General features: G+C 39.7%; 2 protein-coding genes across 2 annotated transcripts in view; both read left to right on the forward strand.

The window, feature by feature from the left end:
• Nucleotides 1-27,837, forward strand: part of LOC134802150 (zinc finger protein 25-like) — a 371,645-nt gene that overhangs the window by 329,968 nt on the left and 13,840 nt on the right. The window lies entirely within an intron of this gene.
• LOC134802323 (zinc finger protein 37-like) lies at nt 185-19,931 on the forward strand. The gene is made up of 12 exons (XM_063774924.1): nt 185-453; nt 1,777-1,905; nt 2,485-3,681; nt 5,225-5,350; nt 6,492-6,619; nt 7,324-7,398; nt 8,864-8,993; nt 9,519-9,716; nt 13,532-13,693; nt 14,407-14,511; nt 16,562-16,660; nt 18,075-19,931. The coding sequence occupies exons 1-12, from the start codon at nt 316-318 to the stop codon at nt 18,264-18,266; spliced, it is 2,679 nt and encodes an 892-aa protein (XP_063630994.1). The 5' UTR covers nt 185-315; the 3' UTR covers nt 18,267-19,931.

Below are 27,837 nucleotides of genomic sequence, written 5' to 3' on the forward strand. Positions count from 1 at the left end.
CACACTATCGATACGTGCGCCGCACCGCACCAAGGTCGCGGTGCGATGCGGTAGTCTGTTACGGCTTTTATTGCTCCAAATCCGTATATGTTTTATCCGTATCGTGAAAAATTCCGAACGCATTAAATCTGACAGCAAAAAAAAAAGTAATCTGACAGTGACATTGACAGTACATCATGGCCATTCCATTCCATGCCCATTCTTTTTTTATTATCGTGTAAATCATGTATTTCTTCTCATTATAAGTTAAGAAATAATTAATTAATTCTAATCTATTTTAGAACCCAATATTTGCTCCAAGTGCAGTCTTTCACTATGGATTTAACACAAAATGAGTCCTCAAATGAGGACCCCTTGTCGCGCTGCCGCGCCTGCTTGTCGTCCGACGTTAGATTGTTCAACATGCATCAATATAAACTTGACAACGCCTTCGCGAACATCACAGGGATTTCTGTAAGTATAAATAATATGCTTGTTGTTTTTTTAAACTTTCAATATTATATATAACTAGCGACCCGCTCCGGCTTCGCACGGGTTAACAAATTATACACCTAAACCTTCCTAAAGAATCACTCTATTGATAGGTGAAAACCGCAAGAAAATCTGTTCTTTAGTTTTTGAGTTTAACGCGAACATACAAACAGACAGATGCGGCAGGGGACTTTGTTTATTGAAGAAGTGATTTGAATTTGCATAAAATTTAAACGATCTTTAGTCATCCTGCTTTTGTATCAGTTGTAGCAGGGGTGCGAAACTCCTGACTTTGGCCACACTCCGCTCTGCATTGCTCCGAGCAATTATTAGGGTTGGCCCAACTTGACGTCCCTTTGCGTGCATGAATACAGATAAGATAATGGCTTGAATTTTGACAACCCTAAATAGCCGAAAGGGATAGTGCCATGTTTATTTTGTTGGTAGCAATCAAAAGATTCTTTAGGTTTCTTTGTTCTCACTTTTATTCACTGATGAATCCTCAAGCCTCGTCTCCATATCGCGCGGCAAACCATCGAACATTGGCTCGCGCGGCAGCCAATGTTCGATAGTTTGCTGCGCGATATGGAGACAAGGCTTTATGTTTTCGTTCTGCCACCTAATTCGTTTTAGTTCTAGTTTTAGCTTTAGTCTTTTACCTTCTTCTTCCTCGGTCCCTCATTGCTGAGGATCGCGACCATGTATGCTACGTCTCCACAGTGTGCGATCATAGGCCATATGGGTCACGCACTGCATGTTGCCGCCAACCACCCTCTTCACAACATCAGACCATCTCGTGGGTGCTTTTCCTCGCGCTCGCTTGCCCTCTATTTGGCCCAAGATAATCTGCCTTTGATAATCTGTCTTTTACCTGGCGTCCCAGAAAATCAGCGTCACATTGTGTGTCCTAGGATACACAACGTGACAAGAAGCTGAGTGAGGACCTTTTGGTACAAATATTTATGTTATGAATGAATTTTAGTTTTCTGTTATTTATTATTTGTGCTAATAAACTTTTCTTATTCTTATTCTTAAATCTCCATTTACTGCTTACTGCTAGCCTTTCTCCGCAGACGTTTTGTCTGGTTGCCCTTGGCATAGGCCTCTCCCATATTCCTCCACGCGTCCCTGTCCAGAGCCTGTCTTCTCCCCAAGGCTCCAGCAACCTGCCTGAACTCATCTTTCCATCTCATTTTTTGTGTACCATCATTCCTTTTTCCCTCTCTTGGGTACCATGTTTCTGTTTCTGTTGGGTACAAAATCTCCATTTATAATGTGTTAACATAGCAGTGAGTTTCATTTTAGATCGACAAGGACCAACTCCAGCAGTACCTGTGCGTGTACTGCGGCACTCAGGTGCTTAAAAGTGCATCCTTTAGAGACATGTGCCTGCGCACACACCAGAGTTTAACCTCAGAGCAGGCCAAGGAAAAGGTATACATTTTTTAGGGTTCCGTACCCAAAGGGTAAAAACGGGACCCTATTACTAAGACTCCACTGTCCGTCCCTCCGTACGTCCATCCGTCCGTCCGTCTGTCACCAGGCTGTATCTCATGAACCGTAATAGCTAGGCAGTTGAAATTTTCACAGATGACGTATTTCTGTTGCCACTATAACAAGAAATACTAAAAAGTACGGAACCCTCGGTGGGCGAGTATATAGGTTTTACAAACATTTCTAGAATACTCTTTTTTATTTATTTTTAATCAATCGTTTTTCTTATAGTTATATCTTTTAAAGAGGTGTGCCAATGAAGAGTATTCTACTGTCCTAAAGATTGGTGCAGTGGTGGATTTGCAGTCTTTGCCTCCCTAGGCCCCAGGAACTATAGCCGCCCCTTTCTCAGCACCCATCATATTGACTACATTTTGAGTTATTTCTTGTTATTATCAGAGATTTTTTTGTCACAAGTTGCCGCCCTAGGCCCGGGCCTACTGGGCCTTAGGGCAAATCCGCCACTGTGCAGAACAGTGATAATATTAAAAATTTTCAAAATGTTTAATAATTTTTCAGATTGACATAGAAGTCATTTGCAGAATAAATTCTTCCAACCAATTCCTGGACCTAACCTTAACTGAAATCCAAATCATAGAATGTATAGATATAGCATCAGCTGAAACAGCCATAGAAAGTATAGATGTAGCACCAGCTGACACAGCTATAGAATGTATAGATGTAACACCGGCCAACGCAGCCATAGAAAGTATAGATATAACACCAGCTAACACAGCTATAGAATGTATAGATGTAACACCAGCTGACACAGCCATAGAAAGTATAGATGTAACATCATCTGTAGATATACCGCCAACTGACACAACCATAACCTGTATAGATACTACAGATATTGACCTCCCATTAAATGATATTGACCCAGAGGATATCAATATAACCCTTGAAACAAATTTAGACTATGCTGATATTGAAGATGCTATAAGGAGAAACAATCAACCAAAAAAAGGATACAAAAATAAAAAGCCGGTTAATAATATTAGCAACAATAAAATTCTTAAAACAAATGTCAAATCTGTTGTAAAGAAAACTGATGAAAAAATTTCATACGAAATACTAAAAGCATTAAATGCCAATGATCACCTTCTTAAACAAAGTGTAAAACTTGATCAAATAGATGGTATTACTGGAAAAACCGATTCAAAACCTTCAGTCATGTGGAAAAGGAGAAGAGAAGATTCAAAAACGAATGATGAAAAACCGAAACTGAATAAAAAACGTAAAATTCAAAGACCGAATGTAAAATTTGTTGGAGTAGATGGAATTATAAAGAAAACTGATTCAAAGGTTGAATATGAAAATCAGATGCAGGTTCTTAACATAAGTAAAGATAAACTGAAATATATTAAAAGTAGAATGAGAACGATTGGGGACAGTCTCAAGAAAAAGATGAAAATAGTAATTGGGGAAAATAATGACAGTATTCCAGGAGATATTAAGATAAATGTTGAAACGAAAACTAATGTTGAAGTGAATGGCGTCAGTAACGTAGGTATTATTAGAATGCCTGTAAAAATTAGACAAGAAAATTCGAGAAAGGATGCACTTAAGAAGATAGATATGAAAATGATGCTGAAATCAAAGAAAATGGTAATTCGTTATAAAATAAGAAGGAAACCGGAGAATAATTATTTGCCGGTGTTTGATTTTGCTAAATTTGAGAGTGACTATAATGTGAAAATTGTGACTTTGAGCAAGGTGAGAATCAAACTAAAATCATTCTATACTAAACTTGCACTGACTTATTACTTTATTAGTAGTGATATATATATATCATGATATATACAATTTTATTTTTTCATCAAATTTTGACATAGATGATGGTGGATCGCTTCTAAATACAAACATAGTCCCATTGTCCTCCCTGGATTATTAAAATTATTATTAACTTTAAAATTAATACAGTTTATTGTACACGTAACCATGGCTATGCGTATGCTCCTTCGTTTTAATTTTTCCGTTTTTTTATTATAAGATTTAGGAGTGGGAACCCAAATTCTATTAAAAAATTTAAAAGCTTTTGGAGCTTTTTTTTATTAGCCTATAGGAGTGTACCACTGCTGGGCAAAGGCCTCCCCTCTTTCCCGCCATTTGGTCCTATCCAATGCACACTCGCCACTCTTTACAAAATGTGTCAAGGTCGTCCCGCCATCTCCGTTTTGGTCTTCCTCTGCCCCGAGATCCGTCCTGTGGGACCCAGTCTGTGGCTAGTTTGGTCCAGCACTCCGGGTGCATTCGGCAGACGTGCCCTGCCCAGTCACACTTTAGCTTGGCGGCCTTCCTGCCCACATCCACAATGTCGGTTTTGGAACGCAGTTCGGTGCTTTATATATAAAGAAATCGAACATACGAAGGGGCGCAGCTGTGGTTCATATGCCTGTTACATCAAATATTTTATGTAAAGCCGACCACTGACTAACAGGCCGCCGGACGATATCGGCCTGTCAGTTAGAACAAAAATTTTACAGTTCCGAACAACTGACCGGCCGATATCGTCCGGCGGACTGTTAGTCAGTGGTCGGCATAATGTAAAAACTGTAGCGTTAAAATATCTTCTGTAATGTTAATATCCAGAGAGCAGAGAGTAAAATGGGGACTATGTTTGTATGGGGAAGCCGTTACGTGACTTAGTCCTCCTTCCTCTTAAGCGAAATATGATACTATAGGGATGATGACATATCGTCGGCTTAAGTCGCAAACCTCCGGGGGAGTTACGAGGTTTACGACTTTAAGTATTATTGTCCAAGGTATATAGTAATTACTAATTTCCTTGAAATGGAGTTACGAGGTTTGCGACTTAAGCCGACGACATGTTGAATTTTATAACATAATCTAGTAAAATAGATAGCAAATGAGCAATTTATCACAATAATGTGGATATTAAAATAATATTATGGAAATAAAACAAAAATACAGCACCTGAAAGTTTCATAATTTAAGTTTGTTTGATTTCTCCATACTTCGAGATGGACTCTCAGTGACCTCGACGTCACGTTCACTTATCGTTTTGTTAGGAGCGTTTCGCGAGGGAAGTGCGACTGTCGGACTTTGACTATCATTTGTGACGTTTGTATTGCTTTAATGCAATGGGTCCCATGTAGAAATTTGATGCTAAAAACCAACCTGATCGATTGATACCATATGAAATTAATTATTATTAATTAATGAAAATTTGTCATCTTTTTATAGCCTATTTTATAATTTTGCTAATTAGTCATTACTGTAAAAAAACAATGTGCAGGAAGAGCAACTGGAGGAAATCGCCTCGCGTAAGAAGTCCAAGAAGTACTCGTACCAGTGTGAGGCCTGCGGAAAAGGGTTTAATATGGAGCTGGCATACAACAACCACATCATTAGGCACAATCCGGTAACTATCATTAATATCATTATCATTACTTCAGTTTCTACTAGCGACCCGCCTTGCTTCGCACGGGCACAGAATAAATAATAGTATAGGTACAGAAAATTCACTCTCTAACAAAACGCGTCTGTTACGATCTGGACAGATATGGCCGCTAGGTGGCGACAGCGTCACGCGCGGCTTATGGCTAGCCACCAAAATTGGTGTGGAACGGATGTACTTGTAGCTATCTGTTGCAAAGCGACGAAATCGCGGAGTGAGCCACCATAGCCTAGAGTGCCGCCAGCAGTGGGGCAGGGCCCAAGCTGCCGGTGGTCAGGGCTGCAGAGAGAGGAACCGGCGGACTATCCGCGCCGTGTCAAAGATCACCGCCTTCTCCATCTGACCCTTGATCCAACCACCTAGCGAGAGTCTCTCGCTTGAGAGACTCTTCGCTATTAGACAGTTCACTGAAACGACTATCGGGACTATGATCATCGAAGCAACATCCCACATGGCGGTTATCTCGTGGGCCAAGTCTAGGTACTTACTGGACTTGTCCTTCTCGGCTTTCACGAGATTCTCATTATTAATATCATTATCATTAGTTTAGTGTCTACTATCGACCCGACCCGGCTTCGCACGGGTTAACAAATTATACACCTAAACCTTCCTCAAGAATAACTCTATTGATAGGTGGAAACCGAATGAAAATCCGTTCCGTAGTTTTTAGGGTTCCGTACTTCAAAAGGAAAGAACGGAATCCTTATAGGATCACTCGTGCGTCTGTCTGTCTGTCTGTCCGACCGTTCCCCCCCTTTATCTCCGAAACTACTGGGTCTAAAATTTTGAAAAAAATACACAAAATAGTTCTTTACCTATAGATGACAGGAAAATCTATTAGAAATGTGCAGTCAAGCGTGAGTCGGACTTAATTACTTAGTTTTTGATCCGACCCCTATGGATTTTTTAAAGACATTTCATTCACGTTCCACTTAAAAAAATACGTTGTTAAAAATGAGTAATGTACGGAACCCTTAGAACGCGAGTCCGACTCACACTTGACCGGATTTATTGATTTTATCACGTACGTACATACACACAGACAGACGCGGCGGGGGACTTTATTTTATAAGGTTAAGTGATGAAGATGCTATTTTGATTTCAGAGTGAAGGCGCGTTTTCTTGCGAGATCTGTTCCATACGCTTCCGACGCAATTGCCATCGCCAAAGACATCAGGACACCCACCGACTGAAGTATATATGCCAGTCGTGCGACTTTGTGAGCAGACAGAGGTCAGTTCTGACAGCGAATTATATATTTTATAAGCTATTATTAAACTTAAAACTGAAAATGACACACGTCAAAGACAAATCTTGCAAATTTCGATCTCTTTTTGTGTACAGATGAGTCACTACACGCATGGCCATTTGGCCATAGGTATAGTTATAGCTTTCTAATAGAAGTAAAACCGCACGTGCTACTTACCTGCAAAAAAGGGTCTTAATTATTATATTTAGCACCTGAGCGCGGGCTAGTCCAACACTCAAAAAACCAATGTAACTAGGTGCGCTCTCCGATAACGCGCCTTTGTTGCGCATCTCGATGACACATTTTAGACTGGTTCTGTAGCGTTCGACTCGGCGGCACTCAGTAACCGAAGTACTGTAGTGCCGGCGACTCGAAGGGACCGCACACATCGTAACAAAATATTTATCCATTAGTTCATTATGAATCTTATTGCAATTTCCATAAGAGTTGTAATTCAATTACCTGGGTAAAGTGAACGAACGATTTTTTATGCAGGTGGTTGTGGCACGAGCGGTTTTACTTAACAATAGACAAAGGATTAGCCGTTGGGGTCTTTTAGAAACCTACAAACTATACAGGTTGTACCTATGCTTCGGCAGAGGGGAAATAGTACGAATGCCGTCTTCCTTCTGTGTGTTGCTCGAAAAGCTTTATCTTTGTATGATAATGAACGAATTCTTTGATTCAGGGAGCAAGCGCAGAAACACCACGCCATGCATGAAGGCAAGACGTTCCAGTGTCGTCACTGCGGGAGGACTTTCCTGTAAGTCTAGTCTACATATACCTTATAGTGGCTCTGTGAGCCATCATCATCACCATCTTAGCCTTTATCCCATATCCTAGGGTTTGGGGCCGGCTCTCCGCATCATTTTGCGCCATTCTTCTCTATTTTGCGTCATGTCAGGGCTTGCGCCTATCGTCCTCAGATCTTTCGACACTGTGCTCATCCATGTCGTAGGGGGGCGGCCTCTGCCCCTCCTACTTTCGGGGATGTCATTTAGAGAACTCTTAAATAAATAAATAAATAAATAAATATTATAGGACATTCTTACACAGATTGACCAAGTCCCCCAGTAAGCTCAAGAAGGCTTGTGTTGAGGATACTCAGACAACGATATATATAATATATAAATACTTAAATACATAGAAAACAACCATGACTCAGGAACAAATATCTGTGTCATCACACAAATAAATGCCCTTACTGGGATTCGAACCCAGGACCATCAGCTTCACAGGCAGGGTCACTACCCACTAGGCCAGACCGGTCGTCTCTTATATAGTCATGTGGTTGTCGTCTCTTCGCATCCTAATGGCTCTGTGAGCCGAGCTCTGTGAGCGCACGAAGAGTGTCGTACCATTACACAAAAAACAGCAAAAAAAATCACGTTTGTTGTATTTGAGCCCCACTTAAATATTTATTTTTGTTTTTAGTATTTGTTGTTATAGCGGCAACAGAAATACATCATCTGTGATCATCAGAAATACATAACTGTCTACCTATCACGGTTCATGAGATACAGCCTGGTGACAGACAGACAGGCGGGAGTCTTAGTAATAGGATCCCGTTTTTACCCTTTGGGTACGGAACCTCATTAACAGTGTAGATAAAGGTAGCAAAGGCGGTCTTATCGCTGTGTGTTTAGCTTATCGATGTCTGTCACGGTATTTTTAATAGGGGGTATTACTGCATTGTACTGCCGTCAGAGTGCAGCACTAGCCTATCGTAAACCATAGAGTAACTTATACATACTGCGCCTTAAACTGATTTTTGTCAAGTTTTCACAGACTTTAAAATATGACACTGGTTTGTTTGCAAAGGGCCTACCGGGAAACGCGAAAATCGAAATTTAGTTATCTGCCTCTTTATCGGTCGAATATGCATGAGTGATAGAGAGGTTGGATATCGAATTTTCGATTTCCTTGTTTGGCGTTACACCCTCAATTTGTGATGGATTGTCGCAGTGGCGCCCCCTACGCAGACTTTCGCGTAATATTGCCAAGAAAAGGGTCAACCTTTTCGACGTCGTGTCAAATACAAAAGCTGTCACGCGGACGCCACGTCACCGAAGTGTCAAAACTGAAATTGAACTTTATGCACATGCACGTAGGTCTATGTTGCTCTGTGGTCTGTGACCGATTAATCGGTCTTTGGCGTTGAACCTGCGGTGCGGATATATCGGTCATTGGCGTCCAAAAGGTTAATTAGGGTTCCATTATTATTATAGCAAGCATACGTCGTGTTACTCCCACATGCGGCTGGCGCACCCCACGCTGAATGTGACCTGCAACCTGTGTGGGGAGACCTTTATCGGGCTCCACGGCCTGAGGTACCATCAGAAGATCACTCACGCCAAGGTACCTTTATTTATACTTGGACAAGCAGATCTTGTCAGTAGAAAAAGGCGGCAAATTTGAAAAATGTAGGCGCGAAGGGATATCGTCTCATAGAAAATTTGAATTTCGCGCATTTTTCTACTGACAAGGTTTGCTTGACCATCTATATTTATAAACATTTTTACTTGACAACCCAGAACCGTCAGGGGTGCGAAACTCCTGACTTCGGGCAAACTCGGCTCCGTTCGGCTCAGCATTGCTCCGAGTAATTATTAGGGTTGACACAACTTGACGTCCCTTTGCGTGCACGACTACAGATAAGATAATAACTTGAATTTTGACAACCCTAAATAGCCGAAAGGGATAGTGCCATTAGAAAGGGACAGCATGATTCGACCCTGAATCGCTGTCAAACTTCGGTTTTGTGGTTTTGTAGGAAGTGTCCTTTCTGTACGGTAGTACTATTATTTATTCTGTGGTAATATCAGGTGAATGGTTGGCCTAATGAACATACACTGTAACGAAAATTTTACCTTTTATTTTCAGAAGCGGCAAGAATTTAAGTGCACTGTGTGTTCAGCCACCTTCCTTAGCATAGAGGCTCTGAACAGACACACAGACACGGCCGGCGAGCACGCAGACCTGCGGTCGTGCGAGCAGTGCGGCGAGAACTGTGCGAGCGAGGACAAGCTACAGGAACATGTTAAAGAGACACATCCCGAGGAGTCGTATCGTTGTGACGCGGTACTTTCATTTTATGTCTCTCTTTGAATAGTAGATTGTTAACCAAAGAATGAAATGATGCCTTTCACCCGAGTTAAACACTCTAATTTGCATTTCGAATACGAGGAAAGTAAAATACATGTGTTCTTTTAAAGACGTAACTTATAGTTACTTTTTTTAGCATTAGAAAAAAGGTAAACAATCTTGACGTATCTTTTTATTGGAAAACACTTTTGGACAATAAGTCACGGCAAATATGTAACAATTATGAATCATATACGATTATTTACATTCTTTTGCTTTCATAAATAATAGTTACTGATTTTTAAAAAGCGTTTTTCAATTAAAAGACAAGTCAAGGTCGCGTAGTCTTTATCTAGTTCGAAAAGGCTGCATTTTATCCACATAAGCGTCATCAGCCGGCGTATTACGGATGGCTTTATCCATATCTTTATCCACGTGACTGTCACTTTTTAACACCGTGGGATAGAAAGTGACGGATACCGTTTTATCACGCTGGCACGTAGACAAGAACGGCCATCATATCCGTACAGCCCGACACCTGTTCGCCACGGGCACATTACACCTGCCAGGCCTGTGGTCGTGTTTGCCGCTCCCGTATTGGCTTACACAGCCACGATAAACGTTGTATCCCTTCCTGATACTGCTTGTATAGTCTGTAATAGGACTCGAAGGCCAATGATGATGATGATGATATCCACGGGTGCGTAACGGTCCATATAACAACTTTTGATATATTTTTAGTCGATATAACGATTGAGGGACATAATGCACTTTTGCTATAACAATACATGGTATATTCTTAGAGAGTCTAACTATCGTCCAGTATAATGAACTTGTAATATAACAACTTCTAATCTAACATTAACACCGTATAACGTATATGTGATATAATTATGTTCGATATAACGCTCAGTTGGCATAATGTAGTACTGGTATAATTTGTAATATTTACTACTATTATAAAAACCTACGTATTCGAACTTAAGGCAGGTCTCAGTTAGGTACGACGACGAGCGAAGCGAGGAGGAGTGTTAGGTAGAACTGCGACCCTACAGCGCGCGAGCCGAGCGAGCGAAGCGAGCGTGCCGCGGCAGCGGCCGGCGAAGCGCCAGGACCGACTTTTTTTTATTATAACCTCAACTTATTTTTATACATTTGAATACATTATACCATAAATACTTATAACAAATATTAATTATATCCAGTAAACGTTATATCGAATAGCTTTTATATCGATTAAACATTATACCCCATGAAAATAGTTATTTTGTTGTTATATCAAAAGTTCATTATACCGCTTAAGTGATTATACACCATGAAATTATATCAAAAGTTGTTATATCTTTTGAAAATATATCAAAAATTGTTATACGGATCATTACACACCCGATATCCACATATGAGGCAAAGTGATCTGATACAAATTTTGAGTTGTTTGCTCATGTTGGCTAATAGAATTTACTTTTAAATTATAGTTATAGATAGACGACCGGTCTGGCCTAGTGGGTAGTGACCCTGCCTATGCAGCCGATGGTCCCGGGTTCGAATCCTGATAAGGGCATTTATTTGTATGATGATACAGATATTTGTTCCTGAGTCATGGTTGTTTTCTATGTATTTAAGTATTTATATCCATACTTCCATACTAATATTATAAATGCGAAAGTGTGTCTGTCTGTCTGTCTGTCTGTCTGTCTGTCTGTCTGTCTGTCTGTCTGTCGGTTACCTCTTCACGCTTAAACCGCTGAACCGATTTTTATGAAATATGGTATAGACATAGTTTGAGTCCCGGGGAAGGACATAGGGTAGTTTTTATCCCAGAAATCCCTCTTTAAGGGGGTGAAAAAGGGGGTGGAAGTTTGTATGTGGAATCAATAACCGCTGGACCGATTCGGTTGAATTTGGTATATTCTAGAACATTCGAAAGTATTCTGGAATGTTCCACATTGAACTAGAATGTTCTCAAATATTCGACATCATTCCAAAATATTCTGACATGCTGTGGAATGCTCTCGAATACTCTCGAATGGTCTGGACTCTTCTAGAAATGTCTAGCCACCAAGACCCGAGACGGCTTAGAATGTTCTAGAATATTCCACAACATTCGAAAGTGTTCTGGAATGTTCCACAATGATCTAGAATGTTCTCGAATATTCGACAACATTCCAGAATGTTCGGAAATGCTGTGGAATGCTCTCGAATATTCTCGAATGTTCTGGACTGTTCTAGAAATGTCTAGCCTCCGAGACCCGACACCTCACCAGGTACAAATTTTTTTAGGTATATATTTATTTAAACATTATTACAAAATATAAATTTAATGAAATATACAAATGGCGGACTTAATGCCTAAAGGCATTCTTTACCAGTCAACCATAGCCAACCATAACTTCAACTTCTCCTACTTCTTCAACTTCAACTTCTCCTACTTCTTCAACTTCAACTTCTCCTACTTCTTCAACTTCATCTTCTCCAACCTTTTCAACTTCTTTAATTTCAACTTCTTCAACTTAAACTTCCTCAACTTCTCCAACTTCTTCAACAGCTCTAACTTTATCTTCCTAGCCTTATTCGACTTCTACAACTTCTTCATCTTAGTCAACTTCAACTTCTTCAACTTAAACTTCTCCAACCTATTTAACTTCTTCAACTGCGCCAGCATATTCAACTTCTTCAATTTCTTTAACTTCTTCAACTTCTCCAAGAACTAATTCCACTTCTTCAACTTCTACTTCTTCAACTGCTGTTTCTCCAACTTCTTCAACTTTAACTTCAACTTATTCCACTACAACTTCTCCTACCGCTTCAACTTCAACTTCTCCAACCTTTTGAACTTCAACTTCTCTTAACTTGAACTTCTCCTACTTCTTCAACTTCTACTTCTCCAACCTTTTTAACTTCTTCAACTTCTACTTCTCCTACTTCTTCAACTTCAACTTCTCCAACATTTTCAACTTCTTCAACTTCAAATCCTACTTCTTCAACTTCAACTTCTTCAACTTCTACTTCTCTAACTTCAACTTCTCCAACTCGAACTTCTACTTTTTCAACTTCTCCAAATTCTTCAATTTCTACTTCATTCAACTTTTCCAACCTTTTTAACTTCTTCAACTTCAACTCCTTCTACTTCTACTTTTTCAACTTCTACTTCTCTAACTTCAACTTCTCTTACTTCTTCAATTTCAACTTCTCCAACCTTTTCAACTTCTTCAACTTCAACTTCTCCAACTTCTTCAAATTCAACTTCAACTTCCCAACTCGAACTTCTTCAACCTTTTTAACTTCTCCAACTTTAACTTCTCCAACTTCAACTTCTCCAACTTTATCAACTTCTACAACTTCTCGAAACTTGAAGTTGGAGTGGAGGTGGAAGTGATGTTAAGATACAAAAATAATTATGGTTGTCTGTAAAGTCGGTTTACGTACGATAATTTTTCATAATAAAGCAGATTTGTTTAAAAATTAATGTACCCAAATTACTAATTTCACGCAGACGAAGTCGCGGGCAAAAGCTAGTATTATATATATCGTTGTCTGAGTACCCACAACACAAGCCTTCTTGAGCTTACCGCGGGGCTTAGTCAATTTGTGTAATAAAAGTCCTATAATATTTATTTATAGTTTTGATTGATAAATAATTAATAACGTTCATTTGAATTTGATTTGGTTTCATTTTGTTTGATGTTTTACAATTGATATTTTCCTCGCGTTAGTGTAGTGAAAAATGTTGTGATTCACTCGGTTTCATTTTTTCAAACACTCGTTTTTGCCAAAAACACTTCTGTCTGATTATTTATTTATTATTGTTGCAGTGCGACATCTCGTTCCCGAACGCATCTGCGTTCAACACACACAAACTGCGCAACCACCTCGGGGTGCGCTACTCCCACGCTGCCGCCCCGCGCCGCCAGTACACGTGCGTGCTGAACGAGCACGGGTCGCGGGTGTGCGAGCAGTGCGGCCGTGTCATGAAGGTATAGTCTTTCGATTTGTAGCAGGCCCCGAGCGGCGTATCCTTTGTGAATTATTAAGTAAACCCGCTCGTCCAACCCCTACCACCTACTTAAGAAAAGTTATTTACTTACAACTCCTATGCAAATGAACTAATGGCACAGAATAAATAATAGTACTAGGTACAGAAGACTCACTCTCTAACAAAATGCCTCTGTTACGATCAGCACAGATGTGGCCGCTAGGTGGCGACAGCGCCACGCGCCGCTTAAATATGGCTTTCAACAAAATTGGGGTGGAACGGATGTACTTTTAGCTACCTGTAGCACAGCGACGAAATCGCGGAGTGAGCCACGTCTGCTAATGGATAAATATTTTGCGAGGCTGTGTGTGGTCCCTTCGACTCGCCGACACGGTGCTACGGTAACCGAGTGCCGGCGAGTCGAACTCTACAGAACCAGTCTAGAATGTGTCATCGAGATGCGTAACAAAGGCGCGTTATCGGAGAGCGCACCTACACTGGTTGTTTGAGTTAGCACTCTAGCCTTACTTATTTCACACTGCGGGGTTGCGAACTGCATCGCAGCCATAATTGTGTGTTTTTAGTTTTAAGATATATTTTGCAATAATATGTATGCTAGTTTTAAGGTATTTATCTATGGGCCAATAGTTGCCTGAAAATAAATAAATATTATCATTTTTTTTTATTTCTCTATGGTATATTGTATTGTGACAGAGCGCAGCCCACCTCCGGTACCACTTGCTGCGAGACCATCAGGACGTGAAGCTGTTCGCCTGCAACGAATGTCCGAAGAGATTTTTCAACAAAGCAGTGTTGCGGGTATTTATGTTGTAGAATAGACATATCTTACAGGAGTATGGTTACTTACATACACCTGCAACATATGCAGGTATATATACAATATACAGGTTGTTTGGTTCATCGTTTGCCAAATTAATATGGCGGATAAGTGGGGTAGTTTTCTATCTTTTCACGCCCTTTAAAAAATTTTTGGGCCCACGAATTTTGTTGTTTTTTTTAAAATCTTCAGGGCCGACTCGGTTTAAACTTAAATTAAAAAAGTGGTAGAGAGATGCAACGTTTATTGCGCCGTGATATCTAACGTTAGACGGTTTTATCAAAGTCAAAATTACTGACATATAACCTCTAGTTTTTTTTTTATTAACCCTCAAATGTTTTACAACATGTAAAAATTTACACCAAGGTCAATTTTGATTTTCAATTTAAAGAAAAAAAAAAACAAAAAGAGACCACGTTCTTGAAATTACTTTACAAAATTCTGTGTTCTGTCCTCTTTCTAATGATGTACAATAATCCCAAAATAACCTTTCATGAACTTCATTTTTTCCTGATGTTTTGTAACGGACGCAACAGGCAAATATTATCGATGCCTAAACATTGACGCTGTAATCTCCTTTGAAATCCCCTTTGCCTATCCATACGCGGGTTTTTTTTCAGCGATGAGGTGTGCTGGTTGTGAAGGTTTAAAACTTATCTTTCGTAAATTTAGTTGAAGGTGCTATCTCCCTCTTACACAGCACAAAAGCTGGTAGGTTCCGACGTCGCGTCGCGTCCATAGTTAATTTGTGTTTGGTTTTGTCTATCAAATTGTAATTAAATGTGAACGCGCCTTATTAGTGGGAGACCGTTTTTTTTTTTTAACCCTTAGGCGCGAAACGCGGGAAATGTGACAGATGTCGGAACTTAAAAAGCCATAAAAAACCAGAAGGCAGAAAACTGAATTGTCTTTTGTTAGTGCTTTTATTAATCTCTGTTTTGTTGAGTTTTGATTAAGTCCACCAAGTTTTAACTTGTGCAATATAATATAAATATAAATATATTAGTATTACAATTCTACAATTTTAGTAAGGCAGTTTTCATGAGCGTTTCTTTTATTTTTTGCCATTTTCATATATTGTGACCTTTTTTGCCACTTTTGTGTTATTTCTACTCAGAATCTTGAGTTCTTTCGATCCTAATGGGATAAAAAAATGTCCTAGAGTTTTTTCCTATTGTGTTACCATTTCCCCATATTCTTTGTATGGCGGTAACAAAAAGGAAAGTTTGAAAAATGTATGGACATTTTAGGACACTTTTTTTCTCCTATAAGGATGGAAAGGGCTCGCGATCCTGACTAGAAATAACACAAAAGTGGCAAAAAAGGTCACAATATATAAATATGGCAAAAAATAACAGAAACGCTCTCATATCATGCTCAAGTGAAAGACCTATTATTAAAAAAGACTCAAAAAAACAGGCAAAACTGCTTTTGACTGAGCATGTTGGTCAAAAGTAGTTTTACCTGAAAATCATTGGTTAATAGTAATTGTGACTGTTGCTATCAGTCAAAAGTACTCCCAGAAATAGGTAGGTTAGGGTTATTTTTTTTTGCTACGCCAAAAAACGAAACTGTTCCCAGAGATAGGTAGGTTAGGGTTATTTTTTTTTTGCTACGCCCTAAAAACGAAACTGCTGCCAGAAATAGGTATGATTTTCAGGTAAAACTACTTTTGACCAACATGCTCAGTCAAAAGCAGTTTTGCCTGTTTTTGTCAGTTAAAAGTTCTTTTGACCAGTTCACACTTTTGACTGCAACATAGATATTGTGTACACGATGTATATCTTTAATGTACCTAATTACCTATTACCATGTGTGATGAATAAACTATTATCTATCTATCTATTGGATGTAGATTCGCACTACACGAGAGGATATATCGCTATAAATGTGTATGTGAGTATCTATGTTAACCTATGGCTTTGTCAAATGCCAACTCCATTCGATTGCCCAATATTGTACCCAAACATCCTGCTTCGTGTCAATTTTGTAGTAAAAGTTGGCAGCTAATATTGTGTTTGCACTTTGCAGTACCACATGCGGTCGCATACCGGGGAGAGGCCGTTCCAGTGCCCCGCGTGCCCGCGCGCCTTCAGCATGAAGGCGAACTTCAAGCGACACCACCTCACCGTGAGGCCCTTTTTGATTATGTTTGTAGTATCACTAGGTCCTTTGTGATTATGTTAGTAGTGTCACAAGTGGTAACTCAGCGGAGAGACGCCTTGTCTGCGCGCCTTCAGATTTAAAGCGAACCTCAACCGACATCACCTCACCGTGAGGCCCTTTTTGATTATGTTTGTAGTGTTACAAGTGGTTACCCAGCGGAGAGAGGCCGTGCAATCGTTAACGCTCCGGATACGCTACGGAGCGTTAACGATTGGCACGTTGGCTACGCGCCCAGACCCTGAAGCCCTTTTTGTTTTCTGTTTGTAGTGCCCCGAAGACCCTTGTGAATTATCTTTGTAGTATCATAAACGGTTACTCAGCGAAGAGAGGCCTTGCGTTCGCCTTCAGCGAAGGCGAACCTCAAGCAACACCACCTCACCGTGAGGCCCTTTTTGATTGTGTTTGTAGTATCACAAGCTTCCCCCTATCACAGCTGAAACTTCCGAAATAATGCAAATGGCAGTTTTGAATGATTCACGATTAGTTTCACTTATATCGACCGAGATATTTATTTATTTATTTAATCGTATGGCAATATATTATATTTACAGATACAGAGAAATCATAAATCTAACTCCAGAGAATTAATCCACTTGATAGCTTCGTCGTTCAGTTTTATCAGGTCTTCCGGGGGCCTCCAGTATATCGAGTAGATGGGCACTCTTGGAAAACATGTCGGATACTCTGTTCTTCGGCACCACAGTGACAGGCAGGAGACTCCACCCAGTCGCAACGGCACTTATATAGGGCACAGCGACCGTGGCCGGTGCGCAATCTATTAAGGTTACACCATGTCCGCCTCGGCAGTTCAAACCCATCTATTTGTCGTGTTTCACGGTAGGCCATGTGATGCACCAATAGACCGGGATATGAACCGTGATTACCCAATGATTACCTTTTGTATTGTTTTCGAGCACCCGATATCAGTTACCCGTGAACAAGATGCATGTAACTGCGTCGAAATATCGGGAGCTCGAAAACAATACAAAAGGTAAACACGGTCCATATCCCGGTCGATATAAGTGGCTTGGTTTCCTCAACTCGACGTCATATTATTGCGCCTATTTTGCGTGGTGGGTTGGCGGCACTATTCTTGCCAACCCAACTCTACCAGGAAGCCTAGCAGACCCTTGACGTTGCCGACGACTTCTGGGAGAGACCCCGGCGAGCCGAGGTGTTGCGCCCGGTATTTTGCCACCCCTGGGCATTCGAGAATGACGTGGGCGGCTGTCTCCTCTGCCTCCATGCATGCTCTACAGAGGGGGCTATCTCTAATTCTAATGTAAATGGTTCTTTCAAATCCTAATAGCTTATCCCCTCCCTATGGCTAAGGTCTATGGCTAAATTCGCCCCGTATATTCATATTTTTTCTGTACAGGCACATGAAGGCCTCCGCAACAAGATCCCGTGCTACATCTGCGGACGAGAGTTCACCACGAAGAACTCCATGGCGATGCACGTGAGCACGGTGCACGGCGGCCGCCCGTGGCCCCGCCGGGACCGGAGCAAGCGCCCGAAAAACACTACCAAGATGACACATGACAAAACAAATGACACGGCAAAGGCATGATAAGACTTGAGATGTAACTATGTTTCTTTTATTTTTAGCATTTTTATATATTGTCAAATTTTTTGCAACTTTTGTGTTATATCCACTCTAAAATCACGAGCTCTTTCGATCCTCATGGGATAAAAAATGGACCATAGTTTTTTTCCTATTGTGTTACACTTTGTATGGCGGTAACAAAGGAAAGATTAAAAATGTATGGAAATTCTACGACATTTTTTTCTCCTATAAGGATGAAAAGGGCTCGCGATCCTGACTAGAAATAATACAATAGTGGCATTAAGTTCACAATATATAAAAATGGCAAAAAATAAAAGAAACGCTCAGGTACAGTCAGCAGCAGAAGTTGCTAAACGAGCGTGGTGTTCAAAATTACCTTGACACGCTCTTAAGACCTGTGCACACCGGATGCGTGTGCGTAGACGTGCACGTGCGCGATGCAGTATACAGATCTTTATGAGAGACGGCACACCGCTTGCGTGACGTGTGCGTGTGCGGCTCCAACATTATATAGGGCACGCGCACGTGCATGTCACGCGCACGCTGCCGGTGTGCTCTGGCCTTTATTCTCTTAACAATAAAGGCGTATCCGGACTAGTCAATTTTTCGCGAAACTGATTAAATTGCCCGATCGAATCAGGACGCAAACGCCAATTTGGCCGAATTCAACCGCCGATAATGACCGATATTACCGATAAAATGAGGTGCGGACGCAAGAATACCAATTTTTGAGGCCAGTATTTTCGTTCTGGGGCATTTTTACAAGCTTTTATTTAGTTTCACCTGACCGTTGTCTGTCTGTGTGTAATCAAATCTTACAAGTTAAATTTGATCCACTTCCCGGTTTCCGATTGAGCTGAAATTTTGCATACAGACGTAAGTCGGGTGACAATGCAATATTATGGTTTCATCGACCTGATCTGATGATGGAGACCGGCGGTGGCCATAGGAACTCTGTGATAAAACAACGAAACCTAATTGTGTTTGGGGTTTTTAGAATTGTCTCGATGAGTATTAGTTGCATGTGGAAAAAAAAGTACAGTCGGCGATAAAAGCTTGTACCAAAAATGAAATGTTTGCCAAAAACTTATTTCAATTTAGAGGGCTCTATTATCACCATAAATCTAAAATTGGAGATTGGCGCCAATTTAATTTCTGATCAAATCGACCGATTTGGTCAGTCCCGTCTGGATACCGCTTAAAGTCGCGTCAAGATCTTTTTGAACACCTCGCCCGCTTAGCAACATCTGCTGCTGACTACTTAAAAATACAAATCGGTATATAAAAAAGATGATTTTGTTCCCTAGTTGCAAAGACACATGAATCTAGTATTAAAACTGGATCTGGCATGAGGGTGGGGAGAAGTGACCGAACAGAATAGTCTTATGTATCTTTCAGTAGGAGTAGCAGCGAAAGAGCTATTATTGTTTGTCCTTGTCATAGTCTCACATTTTATTTGTTCCCCACCTTTTTTTAGTATGGATTATGGTGGGCAACAAATGAATTCGACCAATCACAGTGTCGCATTTGCGTATGTTAATCCCTCACGGAGGCACGCGTATACCACTTCTATACAATCCTACCTTCTATGCAAAGACATGACAAATCATGTGAAAAACTCGTCCATAATGTACCTTTATTTTTTATGATAATAATGAAAATAAATTTTAAACTTTGACAAGTCGTTTCATTTATTTCAATAAAGTGATGCAACGACGGATATTCGTATTAACTATAGTCGCACCAAACAAAGTCTGCAGCGGATTTGATAGCCCACGCAGTGTAAGTGTTATGTATACGCCATAATTTCATAGAAGTTTGACGTTTAAAATGACACTTGCACTGCGTGGGCTATCAAAATCGCTGCAGACTTTTTACGGTCTGACTTTTAAAATCTCAATCACCAAGCGAAGAAGCGCGATCGCGAGCCCTTTGGCTCGTGCCCAAAAAACCGCTCCTCCACGCGAGCCGCGAGACAAGCCACGAGCCCCTTGTTTACACTCGCGTCTCGTGGCTCGCACGACAATGTAAACGCGTATGAAAAATACCTCCTATAATCCAATCAATAATACCCAAACGCACAATTACGCCTGGCAAAAAAGAGTAGAAATTACAAAGTAGCAACATTGTAGTGTCGTCCCGTTTTCTTATATTGATTATATTGATTGTTTTGAAAGGGACGACACTACAGTGTTGCCACTTTTTAATTTCTTTAGCCAAGCTGTATTTAGCGTTGAAAATTGGCATTATTATATCCACATCTTCATTTGATCGGTCAAAATCTTAAAATCTAGTGTTATCGGCGACCTAATTTCGATTTTATTTCCACACCATCTGATTTGATCAGACAATTTAATCAGATTGGACGAAAAAGATGCGATCCGGTACGCACGTCTGTTATTACTTTAAATTTCCGAACGAATCAATATGTCAATGACAATCATAGGCGTCACATTATATTCTCTTTGGCGTCACAGCTGTAATTTGCCTTGTCTTGTTGAACATGCGTTTTTCAGTATTATAGTAAAATTAAACTCAAAAAACTGAAGCAAACGGGCTGTATTACTCAAGCTAAGTGAAACAAGTATACGACAATGAACATAACACAAACAAATTCGCTGCTACAGCACGAGTTGCTTTGCTGCCGTGTTTGTTTAATGATGGACTGTAGACTGTATAATATTCATGATTATAAACTCGCCGATACCTTTACTCGCATCTCTGGGACTCCTGTAAGTATTACTTAAGGCTTCTAAAGACGTTGACAGATGGTATGCGATTTTAGATAATTGCTGACAGCATTTAATTCAATCAATTTGTCAAATGCTGTAATGTATTGCAGACGCGATTATCGCGGATGTATGGATCTTTGTGTATTTAGCAACTGGAGACGCCATAGCTGTCATTTTCTGTACAAAACAGCCTGCCGATTTTTGCGGGGGAGGGGCACGTCAAATTATGGCTATTTGTACACGATTTGTACGTAAGGTACAAATAGCCATGTCAGATAAACGTCAGTCCATACAAAAGTTTGCACAATTGTGCAAGGTTTTCGGCAGAGGGGTAAGCTCTTAAAGGCGACTCTGGTTATTAAATGCTCTAAGGCAGCGGTCGGCAACCTTTTAGTAGCCAAGGGCCATATAACAGTTAACGAAGTGGACGCACATATTTGTGACTTTATCAGACATTGTCATTTGTCAATATTGCATACAAAATAGCCAGGGAGGCTCACGGGCCGCACGTGAGAGGTTCGCGGGCCGCTGGTTGCCGACCGCTGCTCTAAGGGATGGAGAGACCTGAACTCTGGGTTAAAATTTAACTAAGGAATTCACTAGTTTACTGTATAACCAGGGGTGCGAAACTCCTTCCTTCGGGCAATCTCGGCTCCGTTTGGCTCAGCATTGCTCTGACCAATTATTTGGGTTGACACAACTTGACTTCCCTTTGCGTGCATGACCACAGAGACCCTGAATCGCTGTTGAACTTCAGTTTTTTAGGAAGTGTCCTTTCTGTATGGTAGTACTATTAATTATTCTGTGGTATGGAAAGAGGAGAGAAGGGAGACCAATAATGAGGTGGTCGGATGACATCAAGAAGCATGCGGGAGTAAATTGGATTGGGACAGCACAGAATAGAGAGCTATGGAGAGAGCTGGAGGAGGCCTATGCCAAGAAGGCAGACTGAATAATTAATAAAAAGCAATGACATTCAAAAATATATTTATTAAAATTAATTAAGGAAAAATGTTAATATAAATGAAATGTGAATTAATTTAAATGTAATATGTAATGAACTTTATTTTTTGGTCAATAAAGGCTATTCTTATCTTATCTTATAACCAAGGATTGGTAAGAAGTTATTATGCTATTGACTTGCTGTACATCCGTGGTGTATGATTGTAGGTGGCCAGGGACGGGCTGCCGCAGTACCTGTGCGCATACTGCCTCGTGCTGCTCCTGAAATGCTCGTCCTTCAGAGACATGTGTCTCCGCACGCTGAAGCAACTTACACCTACGCTGCTCAAGGGAGCGGTAACTATTTCTATTCATAGAGCTAAGTACAATGACGGGGGGCGTTTTCGGAAAAAAATATTTGGGTCAAATATCAATGTCCCACGACTTTGGTATACTTTTTAACCATCAAATACTGTTTTAAAGTGTACTACATGTATACAAAAATTGTAAAGTGATTTATTATCTGAGTATTTATCGTAAAAAAACTGATTAAATGGTACTTTAAAGTAAAGAAAATGTACAAAAACTGAAGAAAAGAAGATGATTTTTGAGTGTCCCATGCACACTTTGCATACTTTGGATCCAAATATTATATATCTGCCTCCTTCTAGGCCCGAACCTGGTTGTTGTGTGATAAGATCGTATCAGCCAAAATCTATTTAAAACCTTATTTTTTAGCACCTAAAGTAAAAATATGCACAAAAGTTTAATTTATTGTTGTCCTTCAATATCGACGTAGTGGAAATTTCCACCAACGTCACGGAGTTTTTACCAACTTAGTAGCAAAAATCTACTAATATCATACGCATTTTTACATGATCGTAACATTATGATCCTATAATTACCCGGTGTTTAGGTTTTACAAGGCAATGGGGTTGGCCGGTGGAAGTTTTTAGCAGATGGCGCCATCATAGCTTGCCCCGTCAATCCCTAGAATTGTGTCAAATTTTTGTTTTTTTAATACCCTGGATGCCAGCTCTTTAAGCCAAATCTCATAGAAAAAGGGGCAAGCTATGATGGCGCCATCTAGGCAAACCTTTGACAGTTGCCAACCCCATTGGGCTCGAAAAAAGCAAGGTGTAGGTTGTGCGTCACGTTGTGCAGAAATTTGTTTTCCACAACGAACTGAATTAAACTGAAGGAAAGGAGCCAATTATTGACTAAATATTTATGAATTTCGTTAGATTATTATGTGTTCTATGATATCAAATAATTATAATTAAGAAAATTCAAACGAACAGACCGCTATTTTGCTTTATTAACGAACCGGCATGTCTACGTCACATCCAAAACGTTACGTGATGTATTAGTGGAACAAAAAAAACGTGACGTATGGAATGAAAATGCACGGTTTACATGCCGTCATATAGTAGGTAGAGTGATATTAAAAAGACGCAAATAATTTTATTCTAGCTATATTCTTCTAACTACTCAACCTACTAGTAACTACTTAACACCCGTGGCGGCTCGACCTAAGAAGCGCTGGCAGGCGCAGGTTATGCTTTCGACTGCACCAGTATTGCAGCACGACAATACAGCTGACTGCAAATGTCAAAAATCTGGGCAGCAACATCTATTTTGATTTTGTAGCAGTAATGCAGTCGGCAGTATTGTCGTGCTGCAATACTGCTGCAGTCGAAAGCATAATTACTGCAGGAAATTTCAAAATTTGTTAAACTATAACAATAGGTATTAATTACTAAATTATTTAATTTAGTACAACATTAAGTAGGTACTAAATTAAGTAGCTATTTTCCGCACATGTAAACCCTTCATGTAGTTCCTAAACGTGATATTATGGTCCATGACGTCACTTTGTCCTACTGTGGCTGTGATTGATTTTATTAGAATTTATATTAATTATTAGGATAATTGATACTGATTTCGATCTCTTTTTATAATACCTAAAGGTACTTTACGTTTTTTAAGACAAAATGATTGCAAAGCAACGATTAAAACGAAAAATGTAACGTATTGGAAAGGCTTCTTTAAATAACTTTATTGTAATACTTAGTATTGCAGTTGTTATTCGTTTTTAGAAGATTATTATTGTTTTGTATTTCAATAAATAAAAACTGGTTCACTTAAAACACTCCGATCTTCACTTAAAACCTGCCTAAAACTTGTAACGTAACACAGTTTAGAGTGATTTATTAAGAATATAAATAATGTGTATAGAAAGAAAAGAAAGTAACATTTTCATAAAATATATAAATAGTAGATTTAATTCAACCCATTTTTAGCCAAAAAAAATATTTTTTGGTGTGTGGAATTCCATTACGTTACGGACTCTAATTCTAAAAACGCCCAGGGGTAATTAATTCAAAAATGATTAAGCCATTTAAAGGCTGTCCCTGCTTCTCTTCTTCTTTCCGTGCCTCTTCCCATTATTTGGGGTCGGCCCTCCTCGTTCTCAAGCGCCAGGTCGGGCGATCCTGGGTTGTCTCTTTGTTCAACTGGGTCTGTTCCAAATCCATTGATATGGTGGACCACCACGTAGCAGGCGGGCGACCTCTGCCTCTCTTATTATTCGGTAATGCAAGGGCTTTCCTCACGACATGGTCTTCGTCGCGTCTCATGATATGCCCGTACCGTAAAGGCTGTCCCTGCTTCTACTCACTCTAATTATTTTGTATTATAATTTCTCAACATGCTAACATGGAGATGATCTGATGATGCAGTCGGAAGCTAATCAAAGGACCTTAGAGCATTTAGTAACTGGAGACGTCATGGCTGTCATTTTCTGTACAAAACAGTCTGACTATTTTTGCGGGGGAGGGGACGTCAAATGTATTGCTATTTCTACATGATTTCTACGTAACGTACAAATAGCCATGTCAGTCCATACAAAAGATTGCACAATTGTGCAAGGTTTTCGGCAGAGGGGTAAGCTCTTAAAGGCGACTCCAGTTATTAAATGCTCTAAGGGAGGGACCCTTCATTAGAAAAGCCTAGAAGTAGATTTACAAGTATACATGCAAATAAAAAGTACCTACCATCAGCAATGAAGTTTTTGTGACAAACACTATTTTTTGACAGTAAACTGTGTTATTTGTTTTCCAGCTGGATACAGATTATATCCGCAAATACCAACTCCCTCACCGGTCGCTTAACTTAACCCAAACTGACATCGATATAATAGAATTACTTCCATCCGAGGATTTAAATGCACAAGATGAACACATTGGGACAATAGATGGCATCAATGAAGCTTATCCTGAAATGAAACCTGAAATACTAGAAGATTTCATTGATAATGATTGTGAGGATGAATTAGATACAAAAGATGGTATAATCAGTAAAAGAAAAATTGAGAATACAAAGATTATAGAAAATGTATTGAAAACTAAAAAAACCCGCAAAAGACAGGCAGTAAAGAAAAATATGGTTTTGAAAATCGAACGTGTCTTTAATGAGGGTATGGATATTGATAAAAATCTGATAAAAGTGGAAAAAGAGAATACTGAAACAACTGAAATACCAGTGAAGAAAAATATGGTCTTAAAAATTGAACGGGAAAGTAATGAAAGTATGGATTATGATGATAATCTAATGAAAATGGAAGAAAATGCAGGGACATTGAAAATGATTACGATTGAAGTAAAAGACGAAAAAAAAGAAGACGTCGTAATTAAAAGAAAGAAAGTCCAAAACGTAACGCGTACGGAACGTAAAAAGAATGTGACAAAAAGCGAGAAAAGTAGCCGGAAGCTACCTAAATTTAATATTGCCACATTTGAGAGTACCTACAATCTTAAAATTGTCACTTTGAGCAAGGTAAGAATATTAACAATACATTAGTAATAAGATTTTGGCAAAAATTTAATTTTTGGTACAAGCTTTTATCGCTGACTGTACTTTTCTTACGACAGACAACTAATACTCATCGAGACAATTCTAAAAACCCCTAACACAATTAGGTTGCGTCGTTTCATCACAGAGTTCCTATGGCCACCTCCTGTCTCCATCATCAGATCAGCTCGATGGTACCATAATATTGCATTGTCATCCGATTTATACATGCATGCAAAATTTTAGCTCAATCGGAAACCGGGAAGTGGATCAAATTTAACTTGCAAGATTTGATTACAGACAGACAGACAACGGTCAGGTGAAACTAAATAAAAGCTTGTAAAAAAGATGACTTGTTCTGTTATTATCGAATTGAAACTTCCGTGAGACATGTTTTAAAATATTTAGATCATAACGGTGCAGCCGTCGCGAGCACTACTCTGAAGAAGGACCCCCGATGGGCCCGAAACATGTCGCCAGTAGCGATAAATAATTCACGTGCGTGTAACCGTTGTGATCTAAATATTTTCGTTCTGTTAAAGTGGAATATTTCATCCGCTTTCACGCAGGCTACAGAAAACCAGCAAGTCTCTCAAGATAATGGGTGCTAAACTTTATAATAAGATTCCTGAGGCAATTAAAAACGTTGACACGGAACGCCAATTTATAAATAAGGGGCTATTCATAAATTACGTCATTTCAAATTAGGGGGGGGGGGGGGGTCTGGACATCGGATGGCGGTAGCATGAAGTAGGAGGAAATGGGGTCATTTGAAGCATGATTTTTGGATGATTATAGGGGTGGGGGGGGTCCAAAATCGTCAAAAATCGATGACGTAATTTATGGACAGCCCCTAAGCTTAAAATGTATACTACACATAACACATAATTAACACACAAAATACATAATTGACATTGACATAGTACATTATTTTTAATTCATTAGTATTGGTTTTGATTTTAATTTATTGTAATTTTAGCTAAGGTACATATTATTTTTTTAATTGATATTTAGTTGAAGTTTTATTGTAATAATAACTCCACGGTCGTTTCGGCCACGACGACTGCTATCAACTCCGTTGCTGTCTCTGGTGTGCTCGCAAGTGGCGGACGTAGCCGATCCTGTTACTAAAAGTTCGCATTGCGGGTATGTGAGCACACCATTTGTGTAATTATAATATTTATAATGTATAGCCGCAGGTGGTCTGGCTTTTACTTCGTCGCGCTTGGCATCCGGCTCTAAACGCCGTCGCGATTCAAAATACAATGAAATTATATACCTACTATGAAATCATTAATTGTAATTCATTTTATTCTCATTATAAATTGTAATTTTAACCAATGTTGACAGTGTATGATCATTGATCAGTACCAATAAATAATTCTATCTATCTATTCTGTTACAGGAAGAGCAACTGGAAGAGATCGCAACGCGCAAAAAGTCCGAGAATTACCTGATGTCGCATTTTAAGTGCGAGGACTGCGGGAAAGGGTTCGGCGTGGAGTCCGCCTACAATAATCACCGCGCCCAGCACAGCCCGGTGAGTCCGCTAAGACCAGACATTGACGTGATTATTAATCTAAGGTGCAGCGGGGGAATTTCGACTGCGGGATAATTTCAACTAATGCAAATATCATATTAACTCACATTTATAGACGGGTCTAACGCGAATTTTATTCAATTACCTTGATTTACCGACGCTTCGACACAGGTTTCACTGGTCGTGGTCGCGGCTGACTGATGTCCCAGCAAAAAGGACATCTTACACAGATCAAACCTAGCCCCAAACTAAGCAAAGCTTGTACTATGGGTACTAGGCGACGATATACATACTTGTATAGATAAATACATACTTATATACATAGAAAACAACCATGACTCAGGAACAAATATTAGTGTTCATCACACAAATAAATGCCCTTACTGGGATTCGAACCCAGGACCATCAGCTTAGCAGACAGGGTCACTATCCACTATACCAGACCGGTCGTAATAAATAATTATGTAATTTATGTATGTACCACAATATACTCTATCATTGAACAATT

Source organism: Cydia splendana, chromosome 24, assembly GCF_910591565.1.
Source record: "Cydia splendana chromosome 24, ilCydSple1.2, whole genome shotgun sequence".
NCBI classification, from domain to species: domain Eukaryota; kingdom Metazoa; phylum Arthropoda; class Insecta; order Lepidoptera; family Tortricidae; genus Cydia; species Cydia splendana.

Excerpts from the sequence above, each read along its gene's own strand:
- LOC134802323 (XM_063774924.1), top strand. The coding sequence starts at position 316 with ATGGATTTAACACAAAATGAGTCCTCAAATGAGGACCCCTTGTCGCGC. Across the intron at positions 1,906-2,484 it reads CAGAGCAGGCCAAGGAAAAG|ATTGACATAGAAGTCATTTG; the intron begins GTATACATTTTT and ends ATAATTTTTCAG. Across the intron at positions 7,399-8,863 it reads CACTGCGGGAGGACTTTCCT|CAAGCATACGTCGTGTTACT; the intron begins GTAAGTCTAGTC and ends TTATTATTATAG.